Here is an 18,848-nt window from a genome sequence, read left to right on the forward strand (position 1 = left end):
GTGGACGTAAAAACGCTTTATCTCAAATCACGGCTTTCAATAACTGTAGTCATTGGCACATGCCTAATAACTCTAAACCTGATGCTGTGCAAAGTCTTCTGAGATGAAGCCAGTACCATCCACAGGAAATATATATCGCCCTCATAAGTTCCCACTGCATGCTTTACTCATTGACAGCCGCATAGTCATGTAGTCCGATTAATTAGTAGGAAAAAAGGGGTTTAATTAACATTGTTGCTTGTTTTGTACGTAACAAGATTATGAGATTAAGAACCCAGCAAAAGTGGAGCTCTTGCGTGTTCCACTGGTGTATTAGTGACAGCTGGTTATCAGACGAAGCTGGAAGAACAGTCCTTGTATAGACTGGTACTGTAAAGCTGTTCTATTTTCGTCAATCGGTCCTCCATCGCGTCATCGATTCTCTGCAAGATCTCAGTCAAACCTAGACCCTCCTCGATTGAATAAACGACTTATGCTTGTTCGCATAACGTGACTTATTGCATGGGGTGGTCCAGTTATTTTCGACAGGAAATCTGCTGAAATGATTTCAACCGTAGACCTACCAGTGTGCGTCAGGCTGAATGAAAGTCAGCCTGAAATGGTTCACATTCAGATAAGCGAGGTGAAATTTCTGTATTTCATCGCTTAAATGCAGCTTTTCAGCACCAAATCTATGCGTACGGAGGAAATAGGGCAGGTTTTTGCTCGTATGATATGTGGCCTCGTTTTCTGTGAATTATTTTCTGCATTATAGATGCAGGCAGGTGAGACGTTTCCCGCGTGTATCAGTGTATCGGCTACGTTATCTAGGACTTATTTTCTAGTTTAGTACGGAATATACGCCATCAAGATGGTCTTAACTGATTATGTTATATATAAAATGGGTGTTCTCGGGGCGACACTCAGGTAAAAACTTTGGGTCTGAAAATTCAGAATCTTGCTAATTGACGAAGAATACTTGAACATCAGCTGATGTTGCCTGCACAAAAAAGGAAGGAACCAGTCACAAAACTAATTCGTAAATACCGCCAACCTTTGTCGCTATGCACCAGCGAATTTAATACTTTTGTATTTAAATCAAGCAGTGAACAATTTCTGGAGCAAGAGAGTGAAAACTAGTAACTTACCACGTGGCTAGGAGACGTGTAAGTTGTAGATGCAGCACGTGCAGAAAATGTATACAGATTCGATGCACTCCAAGTCGTATCTATAATAAGGACACACAGGGCTCAGTCTGGGTTTGGCATTGGAAAGAATCTGAATGGTCCAACTAATCGGCATTTAGGGGTGACTTGGGGAATTAGGGAAATGGGATAAACAGTATATATTTGACCATAAACTGGCATCATTTAAACGAGCACCCCTCCGGAATCCGGTGATTCTGTAGTACAATGTAAACTACATTCTGTACGGGGATAAAAGATATTTTGCGCATACGTCATAATCCTCTTAATGCTCAGATATAAAGCAGAAGCAACCTCTTTCGGGGGCTCTCAAACACCTATTTTCTCACAGCCATGCATGCGCTACTCATTTTAGCCCTTATTACGCTGTCTGCCAGCACCCCGAGCCAAGTCCGATATGACGGGTAAGATCTAGAGTGATTACTGTTTTGTTTTGCAGCTTCACCGCGGCAATTCACGGCACACATAAATACAAGTACAAAAATCTTGCCTCTGCATTTCACAAAAACTGTCTACTGCATGTACAAAAGATGCCACAAGCGACTTTAATTTAATTGACTATGACACACTTTCGGAATACAAGGAATCATAGTGAAAATTTGGTAACAAGTTATGATTGTTTTGCCACAATGCACAACGATCGATTATTGTTGAATTCCGATTCGAAACAGTGCATAGGTAGGAAAAATATGCGTACACCCTCCGTGTTGTTCATTTTTTCATTTGAAATTCCAGGTTTCACATAAAATAGTAATTACTTTAATGATTCATATAATAGACTGAGAAACAGTAACAATTATTTTGCATCAGTGTAGTGCCCCCGGAAACCGTTCTGTTCATTTACTCATGTTGGCATTCCATTTCTTCCATTTCAATATTTTCTGGCTGGTATTCCACATTTTCCAAATGAAATCTGTTATGCTTTGTTGACTTTCGAATAAACTAAAAAGGAAACCTTCACAATATATGAATGCTTTGTCATTTTCAGGTACGAAGTCTTGCGGATCGTACCACGATCAGAAGATCAGATGCAATGGATGGAACATTTCGAAGAGACGTTCGTTTCCAAGGTCACAAATCAACTGACACCCAAATTTCCCTTACCAGAGACAGATGTTCAATCGTTCAAAGGAATTAGAAAACGGTTTAGGCAACCCCATACCCAATTATGCATTTTTCGGCCGCCAGTGATCTTTTAGCCGAGAAAAACTTCTTGTACGGCAAGGTAGTAGCAATGAATAGCAGCAAATCACTTGCGATATTCGAAAGAACAGCAAGGCCGTTTAGCATGCTGGCCCCTCTTCGCTCAGAACAGTCATGGAATTCTTCAGGGTATATTCTCATAAAACAACACCCATGGTTGATTTAACATTTACATTGTAAAAAGATTTTTCGTTGTAAATGGTTTTGGGCGAATTTGAAAATAAATGGGAACGCCATTTTCAATCGTTCAAAGGGTGACTTCACGTGCTGCGTGTTATGGTTACCAACGAAAATGGTTCTGCTTTGGCTCACAGTTTAAAATGTAGGTAGGACTTTGATATCAGTCTTCCCAGTTAAAAAATAATTGGGTATTGCATGATTTTTTTATCTGTTTGAATTTAGCTCGATTTCTGGAGGATGTCTCACTCCGTTAACCAGCCACTGGACGTCATGGTGCCGCCACGGTACCAGACTGAACTCAGAGAACTGCTTGAAAGCCGCGGTATTGGGTTCAGTGTCCACATCGAAGACGTCCAGAAGTTGATCGAAGAGTCCATGAAATCCTCAGCTGGTGTCCGTGCTGTCAGTGGGTTCGACTACAACACGTATCACACTTACGAAGAGGTACATGTATACCGTTGGGGTTCGATGTCTCGGCTGTGGCGAGCAGTAGCACGGGTGTCTATGGGATGAGAATGTAGCCGCTAGCCGAATGCTCCCCATAAGTACATTGCAAATGAATAGCCCTTAGCCTATTTTCGAACGCAGGGTGTGATGAGGACACTAGATCTTCTGGGCGCCTTGATTGTAAAAGCAAATTACAGCAGAAGACATAAAAATGCAACAAACGACTCAAATCAAGCCCCAAAATGCCCCATTTAGAAAATTTACAGAGGAATAACCTGGACAGTGACACAGAAAAGATATTTTTTAATCTGCTAAAGTGTTGTTCTTCCTTACAATTTGTTCCTCCAATGTATTGATTTCAAGGAAACGTAAACAGTGATTTTTCATAGCCTATGACTAGCTAAGAAGTAGGTCAAATCCAAACTTAATTGTTTGTTCTCTGTTACGTACAGTTGATGCAGTGGGTGACTAACTTTGTTTCTGAGTACAGCAACATTGCAGAGGAAATAGTGGTCACGCGGTCCGTAGAAGGAAGGGACATAAAGGCGATTAAGGTACTTATTTGCATAGTGCTGACGTTTGTACATTAAAAATCGCCCCCAACTGCAATATATCCAAGAATACAAGGGCAGGTTAAGAGCCCCATCTTGGGAGGAGGGCGATTTCTTCTCTGGAAGGATTTTAGAATTTCTAAGCAATCTTTAGGGTTTTTTCAGACTCAAAGCCAGATCGGGGGACTTTTATACACACCTTTTGGAAGGAGGAAAGTGAAAAAATCTCCAAATCTTCCTTCTCCTATGGCGCTACAAAATGGCTCTTTTAATTTTTCTTCAATATTTTGGGAAGTATGAAGATTCTCTTTTTGTGGCAATGACCAAATTTTCCATTTCACTTTCATTACTTTTGATATTTAATTTTTCAAGATGTACTTTGTGTCGACGCAAAGTACATCTACTTTACGCTGCTACTCGGACCGGCCAGCCGACCCCGGCAAGCTCAGTGGTCGTCTGCACTAGTAAGCAGGAGGTCGTTGGTTAGAGTCCCACCCTATTAAGCTGGTGACTTTTTCACGAGCTCTCGGGCAAGTACTGAGTATATTGTTTATGAATATACGCGGGGTAAGGGCAAAACCCGTAATCAAATACCCTATATACCAGAGTAGTAGATTCGAGTCACTTGACGAGTCGGACTCGAGTCGCTATTTTTGTGACTCGTTACTTGACTTGTAACTATCAGTTTTTGTCTTGTGATTTAACTTGGACTTCAAAAACTTGCTCCCAACTCTGCTGTATACATCTTCAGTCTAGAGTTGGCAAATATGTAGGTAAAAACGGATTTGTGATATGCGTTACAACATTCACAGTTAAAATAACTGCATTGCACATATAGGAACAAGTTCAAGTAGCTAAAGTCGCTATATAGTGGAGCTTTATTATTCAGCTTTTATTTCAACTCAGCAAAACACTATAGCTCCAGCCCACTCAGTACAAAGGGTCCATAGCTTCAGCCCTCTCAGTGCAAAGGGTTGATAGCTTCAGCCTTCTCAGCAATCCTGTTTTGCTTATCATGTGCATTCAGTTAGGAAGAAAGAGTTCTGGTAAACCAGGGGCCTTCATGCAAGGCGGTATCCACGCCAGGGAATGGATCTCGCCGGCTACTATGGTCAACGTGGCTAAAAAGGTGCATGAGAATAAGTTGTTGCAGATTTCATCAGCGTTTTCTTCAAGCATTTATAAAACCGTTTATCTTCAAAATTGACTTCAAACGAGCTGGAACTGTACGATTACGTCGTGTACAACATACTTGTGCACAACAAGAGATTTTTTTATTGCTAAACTAAAAAAGGGTATATTTGAAAAAAGAAAATGGAAACGATATGTGACATACGACACTGCAAAGATTTACTCTTGTGTTGTTTTGGTGTATCGGCTAGTACATATTTACCAGCACATATTCAAACTTTTAAATTGTGACTCGTTACAACTCTGCTCTGCAAACATTTTCCATAAGTTTTCACAACCTTTGGCAACCAACAAAATCACAGAATCCAGGTTAGGACCTACTTCTTAAAATTAGACCTTTTGGTCGCGACTACACTTCTTGCATTGTTTTCTAAATTTGAATTTAGAACCTGAATTTAAGATACCGTTGCATTCAAAGTGATTTTTGTTCTTCGAAGGAATTTGTTTCCTTTTTCCAACTAATAGACCTACTTAAATTACTTTGTTGTAAAGCTGGCAGAGAGCTACGGCTCCGATCCCGACGTGACTGCCATGTTGGATTCCTTCGACTGGTACATTGTTCCTTGCCTCAATGTTGATGGTTATTCGTACTCCTGGACAAATGTGAGTTCGCATCACTTCTCTATAAAATGAGAGGAAAGAAGAAAGAAGAATCAAATGTGTCAGAATACGGGCGATTCACAATAGTGCGCCTCCACGAGTTTACAACGCGTTGGCCAATCACGATGCGTGAAATCGACCCGATTCGCGTTTGGAAAGGGTTGACAGATTTCGCGCGTTGTGATTGGCCAACGCATTGCCAACTCTTGGAGACGCACTGTTGTGAACCGCCTGTGTTCGCAGAGCCAAGCTTAGCAAGTTCCAATCCATGCATAGCTCACATGTATATGTGCCTTGAAAGTGTGGAATGATTTTTATTGTTGACGTAAACTATAGGAGCGGTAGATTTTCCTGATTATAGGTGGAATAGGGTTGAATTTTATGATTTGTATTTTGATTTCACCTGGCTACGTATCGTGGCTATTATTTGCCAGACTTCTTGTAATTCTGCAGTTGCCAAGCATTCGTCCATTGTCGTGACTCAGAAGTACCCGGTACCGACTGTTGTTTAAATAAAATGTTTTTATAGTTTTCTTCAAAACAAAAGGAAGGTGATGTCATTTATCTTGGTGAATGTTTTAGGACCGAATGTGGCGTAAGAATCGGCAAGTAACTTCCAAGAGGCGTTGCATGGGGGTGGACCTCAATAGAAACTACGACTATCAGTGGGGAGGTAATGACGTTTTCTGTGCACGTGTAAGGTGTTGGTCAGCTTTTGTCCATTCACTCTGTACCTATCAGTGGCGTACATCTGTGCCGGCAATCGGAGGGGATGGGGAAAGGTGTGTGGGTGTGGGGGAATGACTTACCCAGCCTTGGAAATTTTAAGGGGGGTGATACCACGTAGCTCTATATAGAGGTCGATGTTCATGATATTGATGTAAGAAAATATTCAGAAGGGCATATTTATGGCTTTTTAAATTGTTTTCCCATTTTTGAGTGATATTGAACACATTTTAGTCGATGGAAGTCTGAAATTGTTTTTACATTCTTTAATTTGTTGCTGGCTACAAAAGTGTGTGGGGGATGATTCAATAGCTCATCCCCCTCAAAAGTGTGTGGTGGGGATATATACCCCCATCCCACTGGATTTACTTCCATGGTACCTATCAATGCCATGGGTGCAGTATGTAGCACACAACTTAAAATACCTTGCAATTAGACCTTTTGGGTATATCCCAAATATTGAAAAGTTGATGATTCTCTCTCTAAAAACAACTGTAGCACAATCTTGCTGTGGCCTCTGAATTTTTCTTTACAGAATCTAACCCATTACGTGTCACATTCCTCACCGTCAGTGTTAAAATGCTAGACACTATATATAAACACTCGACTTTAACACTAGACCTTAATAAACACTCTATACATGTGTGATATTGTACAAAGCGATAGTAAGAGAGTGTTTAGCAAGACTTTTTTAGCTGAACATACAGTTTTTTAGTGAGATTGAAATTGGTTGCCCTATAAAACATGCAGGTCGGGGTGCAAGCAGCAACGAGTGTGACGAAACCTACCATGGACCGAGCCCCATGTCAGAGCCAGAGTTGAGCGGACTGACCACCTGGCTCCTTGGCCTCAAGGCGGCCGGTCAACCGTTCCATATGCACATGGATGTCCACGCCTACGGTCAGTACTGGCTGTACCCATGGGGCTATTCTGCATTAGTGCCTCTGCCACCCGAGGCAGGCGATATGGTGAGATGAGACTTCACTGTCTTGTGTTGAACCATTAAATTGCGAAATACAATCCGCTTAAAGTATCGAATGATATTCCACAGATGGGGGAGGGGTGGAATTAATATAAAGATTATTCTCCATAATGCAATTTTTAAAATAAATGCAGAGATATTTTTGATTCTCCAAATTTCACTGGAAACCTTACTTACTTAAATAGATTTGTGTATCAGTATTAGCAGACAATACCGATAACTTCAAAGTTGCTGAATTGAAATACATGTACTCGGGACGCCTGTCGACTTCACAAAGCAAATGGCAATATTGCAAACGATTTCGACGTGCATAACACAGCAAATTTTTGGTCCACCTGCTGTGCACAATAACTGGAATATATTGACTGCTTGCTGACAATTTATACTGGTCTAGAAACGTTTGGTATCATTTCTTTATAATTAGCACAGGTAGTCAGAATCTATGATTGCATTGTTGTCTGTGTTCGTTCGTGTTGCTGCTTTTGTGTGACGCAAATCACGATATCCCAATTGTTTAGGTAAAGAGCTGTCCAAACGTTGTATTTTTGAGTGTTTTCGCCTACAATTAAACTGTATGGCTGACCTATGTCAATAGAAAGTAATTCAAAAACCAAACGACAACAAAAAAAACTGATAAGAGGGAGCCATTTGAAACCATTATAATGAAAAAAATGATGGTTGATAATTTCACCGTTCCTGTTCAAGACAGTGCTTGCATTTCAGTCATATACATTCACCTGAGAAATACCGACTTATGATTTTGCTCCTTTTCACAGGACACCGTTGCGAGGAAGGCCACCTCTTCTCTAGCTAATCTCTACGGGACGTCTTACCTCGTCGGGGGTTCGGCTAAGGCAATGTGTAGGTACACCCACAGGATAGCCCACTGGACCAAAATGATCACTTAACCAGACCCCTAGCTCTTCGGGCAAATGTGACTCTAAAATTGACTTACGAGGGCACAAGGTTCATTTTCATTGGTTTGTTTTATTTTTATTCATACAAATGAGGGACATAAAGTATACACAAAATTAATAATAATGCAGAAGATCTAGCCTTCTGTATTCGATGCACCAAAAACTGCTGTCGACAAATCACAGAATGTCACATATGTTTTATTTATTTATTATTTTATTACACTTTTCCACTGGCTATTAAACCATAAATAAAATACATTATAAAATAAAACATATTGAAGTTAAAAACATGTACATAAAACAATTGACATGGCATAACAACAAACAAATGACGGATGCAAAAAAAAAGTATGTCTAAAAAGCCAATGAGTGGCAAGATGGAACAGGTGACCAGCACCTCTACAGAGCCATCCTACTACATATATGTGTATGTCACATGCCACACGCATGTCACATATAATATGTCACATGATCACACTGTAGTCCAGGAAAATGAGCACAGCAGTCCAATGTTAGGAAAGAAGGGAAAATTAATCAAGATAAACAAAACAACTTACTGCCTCGCTGATTGAAGACATGAGTAGCAACTGAGTTCCATGTAAACAAAGTTCGCATAGTTTGACAAAATAGAATTTTGAGATGGTCCCTCCTTCTTCCGTGCCTTGTCGTCTCGGAAGTAAACGTATAGGATATGATCAGAGGCATAAATACGGGCGATTCACAAAAGTGCGCCTCCAAGAGTTTGCAACCCTCTGGACAACAACAATGCGCGAAATCTGTCGATTCCATACGCGTATTGGGTCCACAGATTTTGCACATTGTGATTGGCCAACGCTTTAAAAACTCTTGGGGGCGCGCTATTATGAAACACCTGTATTGTGCATGGCTTGCTGGTGTAAAAAGGAGAGCATTGTGAGGCGTCTTTTGTTTACTTTTTCAAATGCGCCGTCGTCCAAATCAAATTAGTTTTATATCCTCCCCGCGAAGCCAAAATTGTTGTTTGCAGATAAATGGGTCTTACAGCTAGCACTACAAACTGTACAGAACAAACGTATGTAACAAAAAGTGAAAGGAAGGAATTATTTTGGTGATATCGACGACAAATATGACAAGAAGTATAAGACAAAAACAGGAGACGACAAGGTACGGAAGAGGCAGTGACTCAGAAGTAGGCATACAGGATTGGACCAGAGGCATAAATTCCGGAGGATGATGGAATATATCCCCACTCTGTGAGCAGGTAGGATGAGGTATTGAATCATTCCCACGTTTTCGTGGTGAGAGGGTAAAAGGGCGAATTCTGAGGCATTTTTCGAAATTCCCAACAAAAGAAATGTATTCAATAGTTCCCGGGGGAGCTTTTCAATACGCAGTTTTTAAAGTTAATGAGTATAAGCATACATAAGACGTGTACATCTGTATCACAAACAGCGCCCCAATGTCGTGTGGAGCCAGCCCAGTCCCCAGCCCCCTATTTCAGTCAACCCCCCCTAGACGAGACAATGAATTACATATGAACTACGTCTACAGCTCACCAGTGAAACATTTCCTCAGCTTATTAGTTCCTCAAGAAGCTTTACCGTCACAACTCTGATATAGATAATTACCCTGATGTTCTCGTTTGTCTACATGCATATTAGACGCAGCATCGGGTGCCAGTGAGGACTGGGGCTTCGGCACCCTGGGCGCCAAGTACACGTACGTGGTGGAGCTTCGCGACGAGGGACGCTACGGGTTCCTACTGCCCGAGTTTCAGATCCAACCCACGGCCGAGGAGACGTTCGAAGCCATCAAAGAACTCGGCAGGAGCCTCGTCGCCGAGTACGGGTTGTGACTGCAGAATGGAGACTAATTGTCTGTCCCGCATCAAAAATTTGAAGCCCTTCTTGATTAGCCTCCCCAATTGTTACTAACGTTGTTGCCGAAATTGCTACAACAATAAGGGCCAAGACAAAGAAATTCGTTGTGTGGAACTTTATGGATTAGGAGGATAAAAATTTCAGCTATCACCAGAGAAAATATTTCCGAAATGCATGCTGATCGGCTCGGAAAGCCGCACTTTGCAGAATAGTTCAGAAAAGAAACTTCAGTATCTTTGTACAATCATCTTTTGCGTCTAATCGTCCAGGCTTAAGGAGGTGGGGTACCAGTTACTGTTAGGGTAATTGATGATGGCCAAATACTAGTAAATGTTCACCATGTGGCAATGTTTCAGTCATGGTTCATGAAGATTATTGTTTTAATAACAGTAGGAAAACCTCTTCCAAACTCATTGCTTGAAACGCACAGCATACTGGGTCTCATTTTGAAGCAACAAAATTGTAGTTATTACTGGAGAAATTAAGGACCATAAACAAATGATCTCATTATGATTGGTATCTGAGAAAGCACTTATAGTTTCCCCGAGAATGTTTTCAGATTGATGGATGACACAAAATAAGGTTTGTGATTTCTCAAGTAGCACCAGAAGAGCTACAAATGTGTCCCACAGGGTTTTGTCATGACTTACAGAAGAGGTAGGGAATCATTGTAAAAAGGTGACGGGAATCTGTCGCGGAGTTTCTCTCTTTTTGCCTGGTATGCATGTAAATGCCTTTTTTGGGCAAGTTTCAACTTGCGCGAGTGTAGCCTTAATGTGAAAAACTGTCACACGTCTCACTAACGGTCTCAGTGGACATAAATCCCAAAACAACACACCAGCAACATTTTTAGAAAATATCTTTTAAAATTTGCGGTTCTGTATATTATACATGTACATGGAATAGGCCCTTGATACAAACTGTACTTTGCACAGATGAATTAGATAACCTAAGATCGTTACAATTATATCGCTATATCTATGCTCCACTTGAGAGCTACATCTGCATCTTGGTACGGTTCGTTCCCGTCTGCAACACTTGCGTGGCACCCCTATGACTAGAATCTTTGTTAAAAAGAGGCCCTTACAGAGGTTCATGCCAGTTAGCTTTTGGCAGTGTGAGACTTTCCGGTTTAGAGCAAGACACCATGCAGTTGCTATTCGTATTGCTGACACTCTTTGCTGTCGCACACAGCAAGAGTTATGATGGGTAAGTTTCCCCACACTTTTTAGGGAATTAAGGATTAACTCATTATAGATGTCTGCAGTTTGAACGAGAAAAAGCGAGGTAAACTACGGAATAAGATACTCGGTTTGTTAAAGTCAAGTGCGATCGCAACAGGGCAAGTGTTCCACTTTAGACACATGCAGATCAACTCTGCTTTGGTTATTGTTCGATTTTATTACCTCAAAATGTTGGTGAATCAAAGGATCGCTCACTGAATACATCTTTTTTCCCTATCCACCTCGAGCTGGACCAATTTACCAAGTAACACGGGCTCCTTTGGTCGGAATCGCATTTCGCTGGTTCGTAAACGGCTGTGAAATACAAGCGTTACAGTCGAGTCGCTACCAGCAAAATTAACCACCACGACCACCATGCCCCTTTTCAACAGATGAGGGGGTGCTTCTGTTAAAGGCAGATAGGCCTAGACTTATAGACAACCGACTGCCTACGGAAACGTGTAAGGGCCACTCGCAAATTTTATTTTCAACTTACTTATCTCGCCGCGGCGACTAGCCATCTCGCCGCGGGGACTTCCTGTCTCGCCGTGGCGAGATAGTAGGCCTTGCTAGAATTTTTTGGTGCAAGCGGCCCTCATACGCTTCCGTAACTGCCTGATATCAAATCAGAATTTAAAATTCCTTACAAATTCCCGATAAAACTTGTACATTATTGAAACATTTACTTCCATTCAAAAACTTGCCATTTCCCTGAGGACTTCTTTTCTTGGAGGCGTTGCATTTACAGCTGTGACATGTATCCCAGTTATCGACTCCAACTGAATATGGCAGCTACCTGCAGCTGCTTTACTTTTCTTTGGTATGAAAACGTCTGCGCAAGTTCCAGATCAACCCTTCTGAAAAAAAAAAAAGTTTTCGTTAAATTGGGTGCCGATTAACCCCCCCCCAATATTATTACGGTATTATTTTATTTCATAGAACAGAGTGCAGCAGTGTATTAGTGCGACTTAATTCCTGTCGAACACTTACCGGTGGAGCATAAGGGAAGGCTTAGCAATGAAAGTGTGGAATCCGTTGATAAGGGAAACAAGCTTTAACTTTGTATCTCACAATATGGCTTGCATTGACATTTTATGTGAACTATGAGACAGAGAGAACCCAGCCTCCGACCTTGTGTTGGTCATTGTTATACTGGTATCTCAAGCATTCTTTTCAGACATCCGGGGGGGGGAGTGTTAAGTAACAATAGGCCGGAGTGTGTACATGTATAGGGATTGGACGTGTTGGGGGGGTACTCCTCTCTCCCATTTCGTGCCTGGTATATGCATTGATGCCAAATTAGACATATTTCCGGATATGTGTGGTACGTTAATAAGATTCTTTTAGGGAATGCATTTTCTGAAATAGAATTTTTACAATTTACTTCAATATTATTCTCAACCTAACCATCCTTTTTTCAGGTATCAAGTTTTTGAAATCACACCCAAATCAAGAATTCAGTTTCAACAGATGATGGATTTGGACGAGCAATTCTTTGAAGACGTATGTATAGAACGCGACTTACAGAAGCATTCTTAAATTGAAGAATACGAGACTTTCGCTGCGTTTTGCTCTATCGATGTAACATTATGCCCAGATACAATGTCAAACAGGCATTCTGTTCCCCGAACGTCTCTCCACAAATCCTGAAAAAACAACCAGTGTACTGTGTGTTTATTCTGTGTCGACAAGTCAGTATTAACATGCATGCAGTAAACAATGCCGGATTGAATCCAGTAGGAATTGTCAGCACCGTACCCAAGGCCCAAGAAAATTTTTAGGTTTTTCGGCTACAACCCCCCCCCCCAAAAAAACCCACAGTGTGCGAAGTAAAGTCTACGTAGCACCATAGTGTCTATCTTCGGCCAAGAGTTGAACCCAACCGGTACACGTTTAGTTTGTCAGGGCTTTTATTTACCTCTGCCAACTTACAGCTTGATTTCTGGAAGACCAGTCCCGTCGGTGAACCCAGTCAAGTGATGGTGCCTCCCATGCACGTGGACAAGCTGAAGGAAGCTTTGGAAGAGTTGCAGATTGAGTTTGGGGTACACATTGACAACCTCCAACCACTCATTGACGAAGAGACGAGAGCAATCACCTCACGTGAGGAGGCCACTACCTTGGCAAGCTTTAATTACAACGTGTACCACAGCGCGCAAGGGGTAGGATCAAATTATACTCTACTAAATATCAAAGTAAACAAGCCGGATCACTTCAAAAATCTCGGGCGTCACAGATGACACTTTCCCCCCCCCGTTATCTCATATCAGCTGTGCTTCTGACTCCACATATGTAAAATTTGAAATGAAATGCTTGGAATTTTTGATGAGGGGTAAGAGTCGTTCTATCTCTGAAACAATAATTAGCATCAGTCACCCACTACTGTAAGTCTGTGCTCAAATGAATTAGTTTTGTACTTTGTCACATTTTTTGTTTTCGTTTAGATCTTGAACTGGGTGACAGACTTCCGCAAAGCTGAGTCTAGTAGTTCCCTTAACATCAAAGAAATCAATGTAGGCACAACTGTTCAGGGACGGCAGATCAAGGCACTGAAGGTGAGAAAAGCACGGCATTTAACTGTCTGTAATAGAAAAATGTGGATATCCGTGTTCGTCTGCATATAAGTACAATGGCAAAAATGGGGTAGCACTTTATAGACAAACTGAAAAATATATATACCGCATGAGCGTTTGTAGCAACAACTTCTTGTTGTCTTTGTCTTTAATACCTCTATAGGTTGTGTTGACTACACACTATAAAAACAAATGTTGATATCGTAGCGCCTTTTCAGCGCCTTCCTGGTTTACCATGAACGTGCATGTTGTGGTGTCAATAATCCAAAGCTAAACACGTTATGGTGTTTGTTTTTTAATAAGATAGCACAAAAACACGTTATTTGTTGGGAACAGTTTCCTAATACCGAAACACGTTTATTTCCAAAAAGGTGTTTGATTTTAAATGGTTACATGTTTACAATTAACGCAAAGACGCGTTTATAGTGGGCGTTAGTTTTTAAAGTGAAGGAAGATAAGAACACCTCGAGGTATAACCACCGCAGATGTGGCAACAATTCCCACTACTTTCATTCCCCTAATAAGGGGGGGGAGGAGTGGCTTTGAAAACAAGAGACGAGGATAAGAATAAAACAAAAAGGAATGTTTACACTTTTTCTGGAGGGGGGTTACAATTTTATGCTTCAATTACAATACAAGACAAAACGGGACTTCAGATTCTGAAAATACCCCCTGAGCTGAATTAATTTTTCACTAATTCTTTAATTCGAGGACCAAACCGAGGAAATGACGGCAAATCTGAAGTCTTATAAGCTGCTAGTCGTTTGTGCAAGATGCTAGGCGGTTATCGACTTTTCAAGCACGTTACTAGCAGAACTATTACCCGCACACGACGATTCCAAATTCTACTGGGCGTTAAACAAGAGGTTTGCTCTCTTACAGATTTCTACAGGGAGCGGTCGGCGTGCTGCGTACACCCAAGGGGGCATACATGCTAGAGAATGGGTCTCACCTGCCACTGTCATCAACCTCATCAAAAAGGTCAGAAAGTAGTGTTCCGAATTTACTAACTCAGTAATGCCCTCATTATTATCCAAAATTGAAAGCTCATTTGACTAGCAGCTCGTCTCCTAAGCCTCAACACCTTCTGCTGATCTCCAGGTAGACGTATACTGTCGTAATATCTCGATGTAACTGCAGTGCCCCACAAAAAATGCACGTTTAGCCAGCCCTGAATGCTACCGTCATTAGATATTTCCAATTCCATACAGCCTATACTATTGATCTTTCATTAAAGAGCCCCAAGCAAATTCAACCTGTTTTAATTTGCCAGTTTGTAGCAGCCTTCAAGAGTGGGGACAGCGTAGCCACCCAGTTTTTCAAAAAGTTCGACTGGTACGTTATCCCTCTGTTCAACGTTGACGGTTACCACTACACCCGCCCGGAGTCGGTAAGCCTGTCTGAAAATGGACCTACAATGTAGCCCCAACTATTTTTGTTCTCAATGCAATAAACTAATAGGGAACACCAACCAAACCAACCTAACCCAACCCCAACCCAAAACCAAACCCCCAAACCCCAACCCCCAACACCAACCCACAAACCCAAACCCCCAACACCAACCCACAAAATATTTTGGCCCATAACGATCTCCTCTCTCGTCTGATAAAAATAATATTCCCACAAAAATGGTTAATGCCCGTCTCTTACTGCAAAACACATTATTAGAAGTGGGTCTTGCCAGTAGAAACGTACACTGAGAGTTGACGAAATTTGCGAGGCCGTGTTAGGGACAATGTAAAAATGTTCCCCCACATCAGTTCTGACCTTAAGTGGTGTGGACGAAATCTTTTGGATGTGCGACTGACATCTGGTACGTACGTACCCCTTGCAAATTTCTTACTTAGAACTTGGAGAGAAATTACCGTGCGCCTAACACAGCCTCGCAGCAATACACGGACTTGAAAAAAAAAGTCACCGAAAAGGCACACAGGTAGACAGGAGTTCGTAGAAGGAAGAGCGATACTTCTTTTCTCCTCTTTATCTCTCGATCATCACTCCCAAGTCTGAAAAAAGCTCCTCTTATACACGGAAAACACTTTTTAGAAATACTGGAAACTGATAGAATCTTGTAATTCTTGGTAGCAAAAATAAACGCTAGCATTTCAGAAAAGCTTTGAAAAAGTAGATTAAGCAGGCTTCATCAAATGACATGTTTCAATACAACTGACACATGAACAACTTTCAAACTCTCTATTGATTTATCGAGGGCTTTCAAAAGTTATTATAAATCTTGCAGGGATCCTCATCTACCACGTTATGTAGAAGAAAAAACAGTTTACAACACAATACATTTAAAGAAATACTCTTAACATTCAACTTTTTACAGTCATACAGAGATCGTATGTGGCGTAAGAATCGTCAGTCATCTTCTTCCCAATGTACTGGAATCGACATGAACAGAAACTATGGCTTCAAATGGGGTAATCGTATTTCCTTGTCGAATGGTAAAGCCACATAGCTACTGGTGTACAAATCAAAGAGAACTATTTTGTGCAAATGAGTTCATGTCAAAATGTATCAACCTTTCTTTTGTAAAGCCTTTTTCCGAAAATTTATGAGGCTAATAATTTGGACAAAAAAAATAAGGGCCTGATCCTCGAACATTACTGGGTAGATCTGCACGGTCCGTCAATGTCAAGGAGATACAAGTTCTCGCTTAAAAGCATTTTCCTTTAGGGGAGAGGGAGACTGTAGGTGGGATACGGGTCCTTTATGTCCCTAGACATACCCGTTCCAGTACTTCAAATATTAACAAGAACTTTTTTCGCATTATCCAAGGTGGTTCTGGTTCATCCAGTAACCCCTGCAGTGAAACGTATAGAGGAGAATACGCATATCAAGCTAGAGAGCTCAGATTGGTCAAGGATTGGCTGCTCAACCTGAAGAAAAGTCAGACCTTTATGATCCACGTGGATGTCCACAGCTACAGCCAGTATTGGGTCTATCCTTACAGCTACACTTACAGTCAATATGATAGGACCAGAGATCACTATGACCTGGTGGGTATATCAGAGTACTGGGTGAGATGGCAAAACTAGTTTTATGGCTTACGAATTTAGCATGATCATATTCAACCTATGGGTTATTGGTTGACTATCTTAAGTAGACTGTACTCGTGTGTCGGCCATCTTGAATCAAAATTGAGGTAAAACTGTTCCTGCTTGGAACCTGAGATTAAAATAATAATGACAAAAAATAACACTGACGACAAAAACCAACAACATGAAACCAAGGTCGTTGAAGCCTTTTACCATAAGGCAACATACCTGATTCGAACAATGGACGTCCTACGATTGTCTTTCTGCTGTTTCACTTCACAGGGCAGAGTGGCCGAGGCTGCAACAAATGCACTGACAGCAGTGCATGGCAAACGGTACACTGTAAAGACGTCTGGGGACTGGTGTAAGCATTTTTGAGGATTAGTAATAAAATGCATCTTAAAATGTTGCCCTTATGAGCGTGCTGATATTTGTTTGACTCATTAAATGACACGTGAAGAACAAGTATGAAGTTTCGGAAAAGATTTGGTAAAATATCATGCCAGTCATTTAAAAAATATTCTCTATCCAATTTTGTGTGTGTTTTGAGAAAGAACAAAGTTAGCGCCGCAAAGACTGAATTTGAATTTTCAGTTTTACTAAATGGTTTCATTGTAGTTTTTGACAAGCAGTTGAAAAATATCAGCGTCAAGATACGACTCCCTCGGGTCGGCATTAACACCAGCTCATCCAAATTCTTCAAAATCACCCAGGATTGGGAGGATTTTGGAGAAATCTTGTGGAGGATCATGGAGAACTGAGGGAAAGTGCCTGTCAAAAAACATGGGAGTTCGGGTTAATCAAATTTGTTCCTCCAAAATTTGTGTTCGACAGACCCGGCAGCTGGAGCGAGTGAGGACTTCGGATACGAGATCTTAGGGGCCAAATACTCCTACACCGTGGAAATGCGGGACACAGGACATTACGGGTTTGAGCTTCCTGAGAATCAGATTAAACCTTGTGGGGAAGAAACCTACGCTGGGTTCAGAGAGATGTTCCGCCAGGTCTTAAAAGAGGTCTGAACACAAGTCAAGACTTAAAACGGGTTGACACGGGAACCGACGGATAAGAAACTCATTATAAATCGTCCAAAATTGAGGTTAAAATTAAAAAGGGAAGATCATATAACTCGAAACCAAACTACTGATGGTAAAAAGATAATTTACAGCATGAAGGAGGGAAAACAAGATTTTTTTCAGTAAACCCCTCTGATAGTTTATCATGTAGGAATCTCAAGAATCTGTATCTATCTAAATCAAAGGGCGAGTGACAAACTGAGAAAAGGTTCTTAAGAATTCAGGGAAAACGAGACAATTGTCGCTGGGTGTACAAAATGTTATGAGTAGTGGGTAAATTAAGAACATTTCTCCAGAGTCCCAAATTGAAAACCCCAAAACACGTCAATAAAAGTACAGTACTTTACACTGTCATTTAGAAAGTGTCATTTAGTGAAAACAACATGACTATTACTCCGTTAGTAAGAAAAACTTGGACCATCAGACGGAGACAATTGGACCAAGTAGTTATTTCAACTGAAATATAAAGCTTATTAATTAATTCTTTAGAATTAATAAGATGTTTTTGACTTTAAACGAAGTGAAAAAATATGTAACATATATCTATGAGATGCGGTGTATGCAATGTTGATGTGAAATTGTACGTGTGTAAGGCAACCAGGAAACACGCTCCATTGCAACTGTAGCGCAAGAACTCTTAGGGTCCTTCCGTTTTATCTGAAAATTTAATCCAAAATGACCCCAAATTAAGCAAATCCACGTGGAATGGAAACGACGACCGTTTTCCTCTAACAGTACGCCCTTCATTATGTGTACGTTTACTTGTGAGTCTAATTAAATGAATTCAGTTGTTGATTTCCATTATTTTAAAACTGAATATCTAACTCCATATTTTATTTTGGAATCAAATAAACTTGAATTCACTGTTGACATGACTGCACATGGTGTCGACTTTGTTGTCATTGAAGGATTTACATGTACTCAAGTAGAGTAATGTCAGATGAATGTTGATGTAATTTTTAAAATCAACAGGATAACACTAGACTTAGGCAACATGGAAATCGTGTATTGGTGGCTTATTTTATTCGATTTGTGTCATTCGCACTGTAGGCAAACAAACACCGTCATTCACAACATGCCACAGAGTTCCTTTGG

At 40.9% G+C, this 18,848-nt stretch overlaps 2 protein-coding genes and 1 long non-coding RNA gene across 3 annotated transcripts; 2 read left to right on the top strand and 1 right to left on the bottom strand.

The window, feature by feature from the left end:
* Positions 1 to 1,483: 1,483 nt before the first annotated feature.
* LOC110979624 (carboxypeptidase B-like) lies at positions 1,484 to 10,658 on the top strand. The gene is made up of 10 exons (XM_022235603.2): positions 1,484 to 1,588; positions 2,173 to 2,254; positions 2,790 to 3,011; positions 3,467 to 3,568; positions 4,593 to 4,694; positions 5,249 to 5,359; positions 5,939 to 6,029; positions 6,833 to 7,050; positions 7,841 to 7,925; positions 9,622 to 10,658. Exons 1-10 carry the CDS (start codon positions 1,518 to 1,520, stop codon positions 9,813 to 9,815), a joined length of 1,278 nt encoding a protein of 425 aa, XP_022091295.1. The 5' UTR covers positions 1,484 to 1,517; the 3' UTR covers positions 9,816 to 10,658.
* On the bottom strand, positions 4,411 to 8,716 carry LOC147800696 (uncharacterized). The gene is made up of 2 exons (XR_015423613.1): positions 8,539 to 8,716; positions 4,411 to 5,378 (listed from the first exon to the last, which is right to left on the bottom strand). It is a non-coding gene; the product is annotated as an uncharacterized LOC147800696 (long non-coding RNA).
* Positions 10,659 to 10,900: 242 nt separating the features above from the next.
* Positions 10,901 to 18,648, top strand: LOC110979625 (carboxypeptidase B-like). Its single transcript, XM_087130896.1, has 10 exons — positions 10,901 to 11,049; positions 12,485 to 12,566; positions 12,998 to 13,225; positions 13,508 to 13,618; positions 14,519 to 14,617; positions 14,910 to 15,026; positions 15,966 to 16,059; positions 16,418 to 16,638; positions 16,960 to 17,041; positions 17,512 to 18,648. Exons 1-10 carry the CDS (start codon positions 10,988 to 10,990, stop codon positions 17,697 to 17,699), a joined length of 1,284 nt encoding a protein of 427 aa, XP_086987022.1. The 5' UTR covers positions 10,901 to 10,987; the 3' UTR covers positions 17,700 to 18,648.
* Positions 18,649 to 18,848: the final 200 nt, after the last annotated feature.

This window comes from Acanthaster planci, linkage group LG01 (genome assembly GCF_054643075.1).
Source record: "Acanthaster planci isolate LZ-2023a linkage group LG01, COTS_SCS, whole genome shotgun sequence".
Classification (NCBI taxonomy): Eukaryota; Metazoa; Echinodermata; class Asteroidea; order Valvatida; family Acanthasteridae; genus Acanthaster; species Acanthaster planci.

What these genes read in the sequence shown, in the direction of transcription:
- LOC110979625 (XM_087130896.1), top strand. Translation starts at nt 10,988, where the DNA reads ATGCAGTTGCTATTCGTATTGCTGACACTCTTTGCTGTCGCACACAGC. An exon ending in CACAGCAAGAGTTATGATGG is followed by an intron (nt 11,050 to 12,484) that starts GTAAGTTTCCCC and finishes TCCTTTTTTCAG; the next exon opens with GTATCAAGTTTTTGAAATCA. An exon ending in CCAGAGATCACTATGACCTG is followed by an intron (nt 16,639 to 16,959) that starts GTGGGTATATCA and finishes TTCACTTCACAG; the next exon opens with GGCAGAGTGGCCGAGGCTGC.
- LOC110979624 (XM_022235603.2), top strand. Translation starts at nt 1,518, where the DNA reads ATGCATGCGCTACTCATTTTAGCCCTTATTACGCTGTCTGCCAGCACC. An exon ending in GGGACATAAAGGCGATTAAG is followed by an intron (nt 3,569 to 4,592) that starts GTACTTATTTGC and finishes ATGTGCATTCAG; the next exon opens with TTAGGAAGAAAGAGTTCTGG. An exon ending in ATTCGTACTCCTGGACAAAT is followed by an intron (nt 5,360 to 5,938) that starts GTGAGTTCGCAT and finishes TGAATGTTTTAG; the next exon opens with GACCGAATGTGGCGTAAGAA.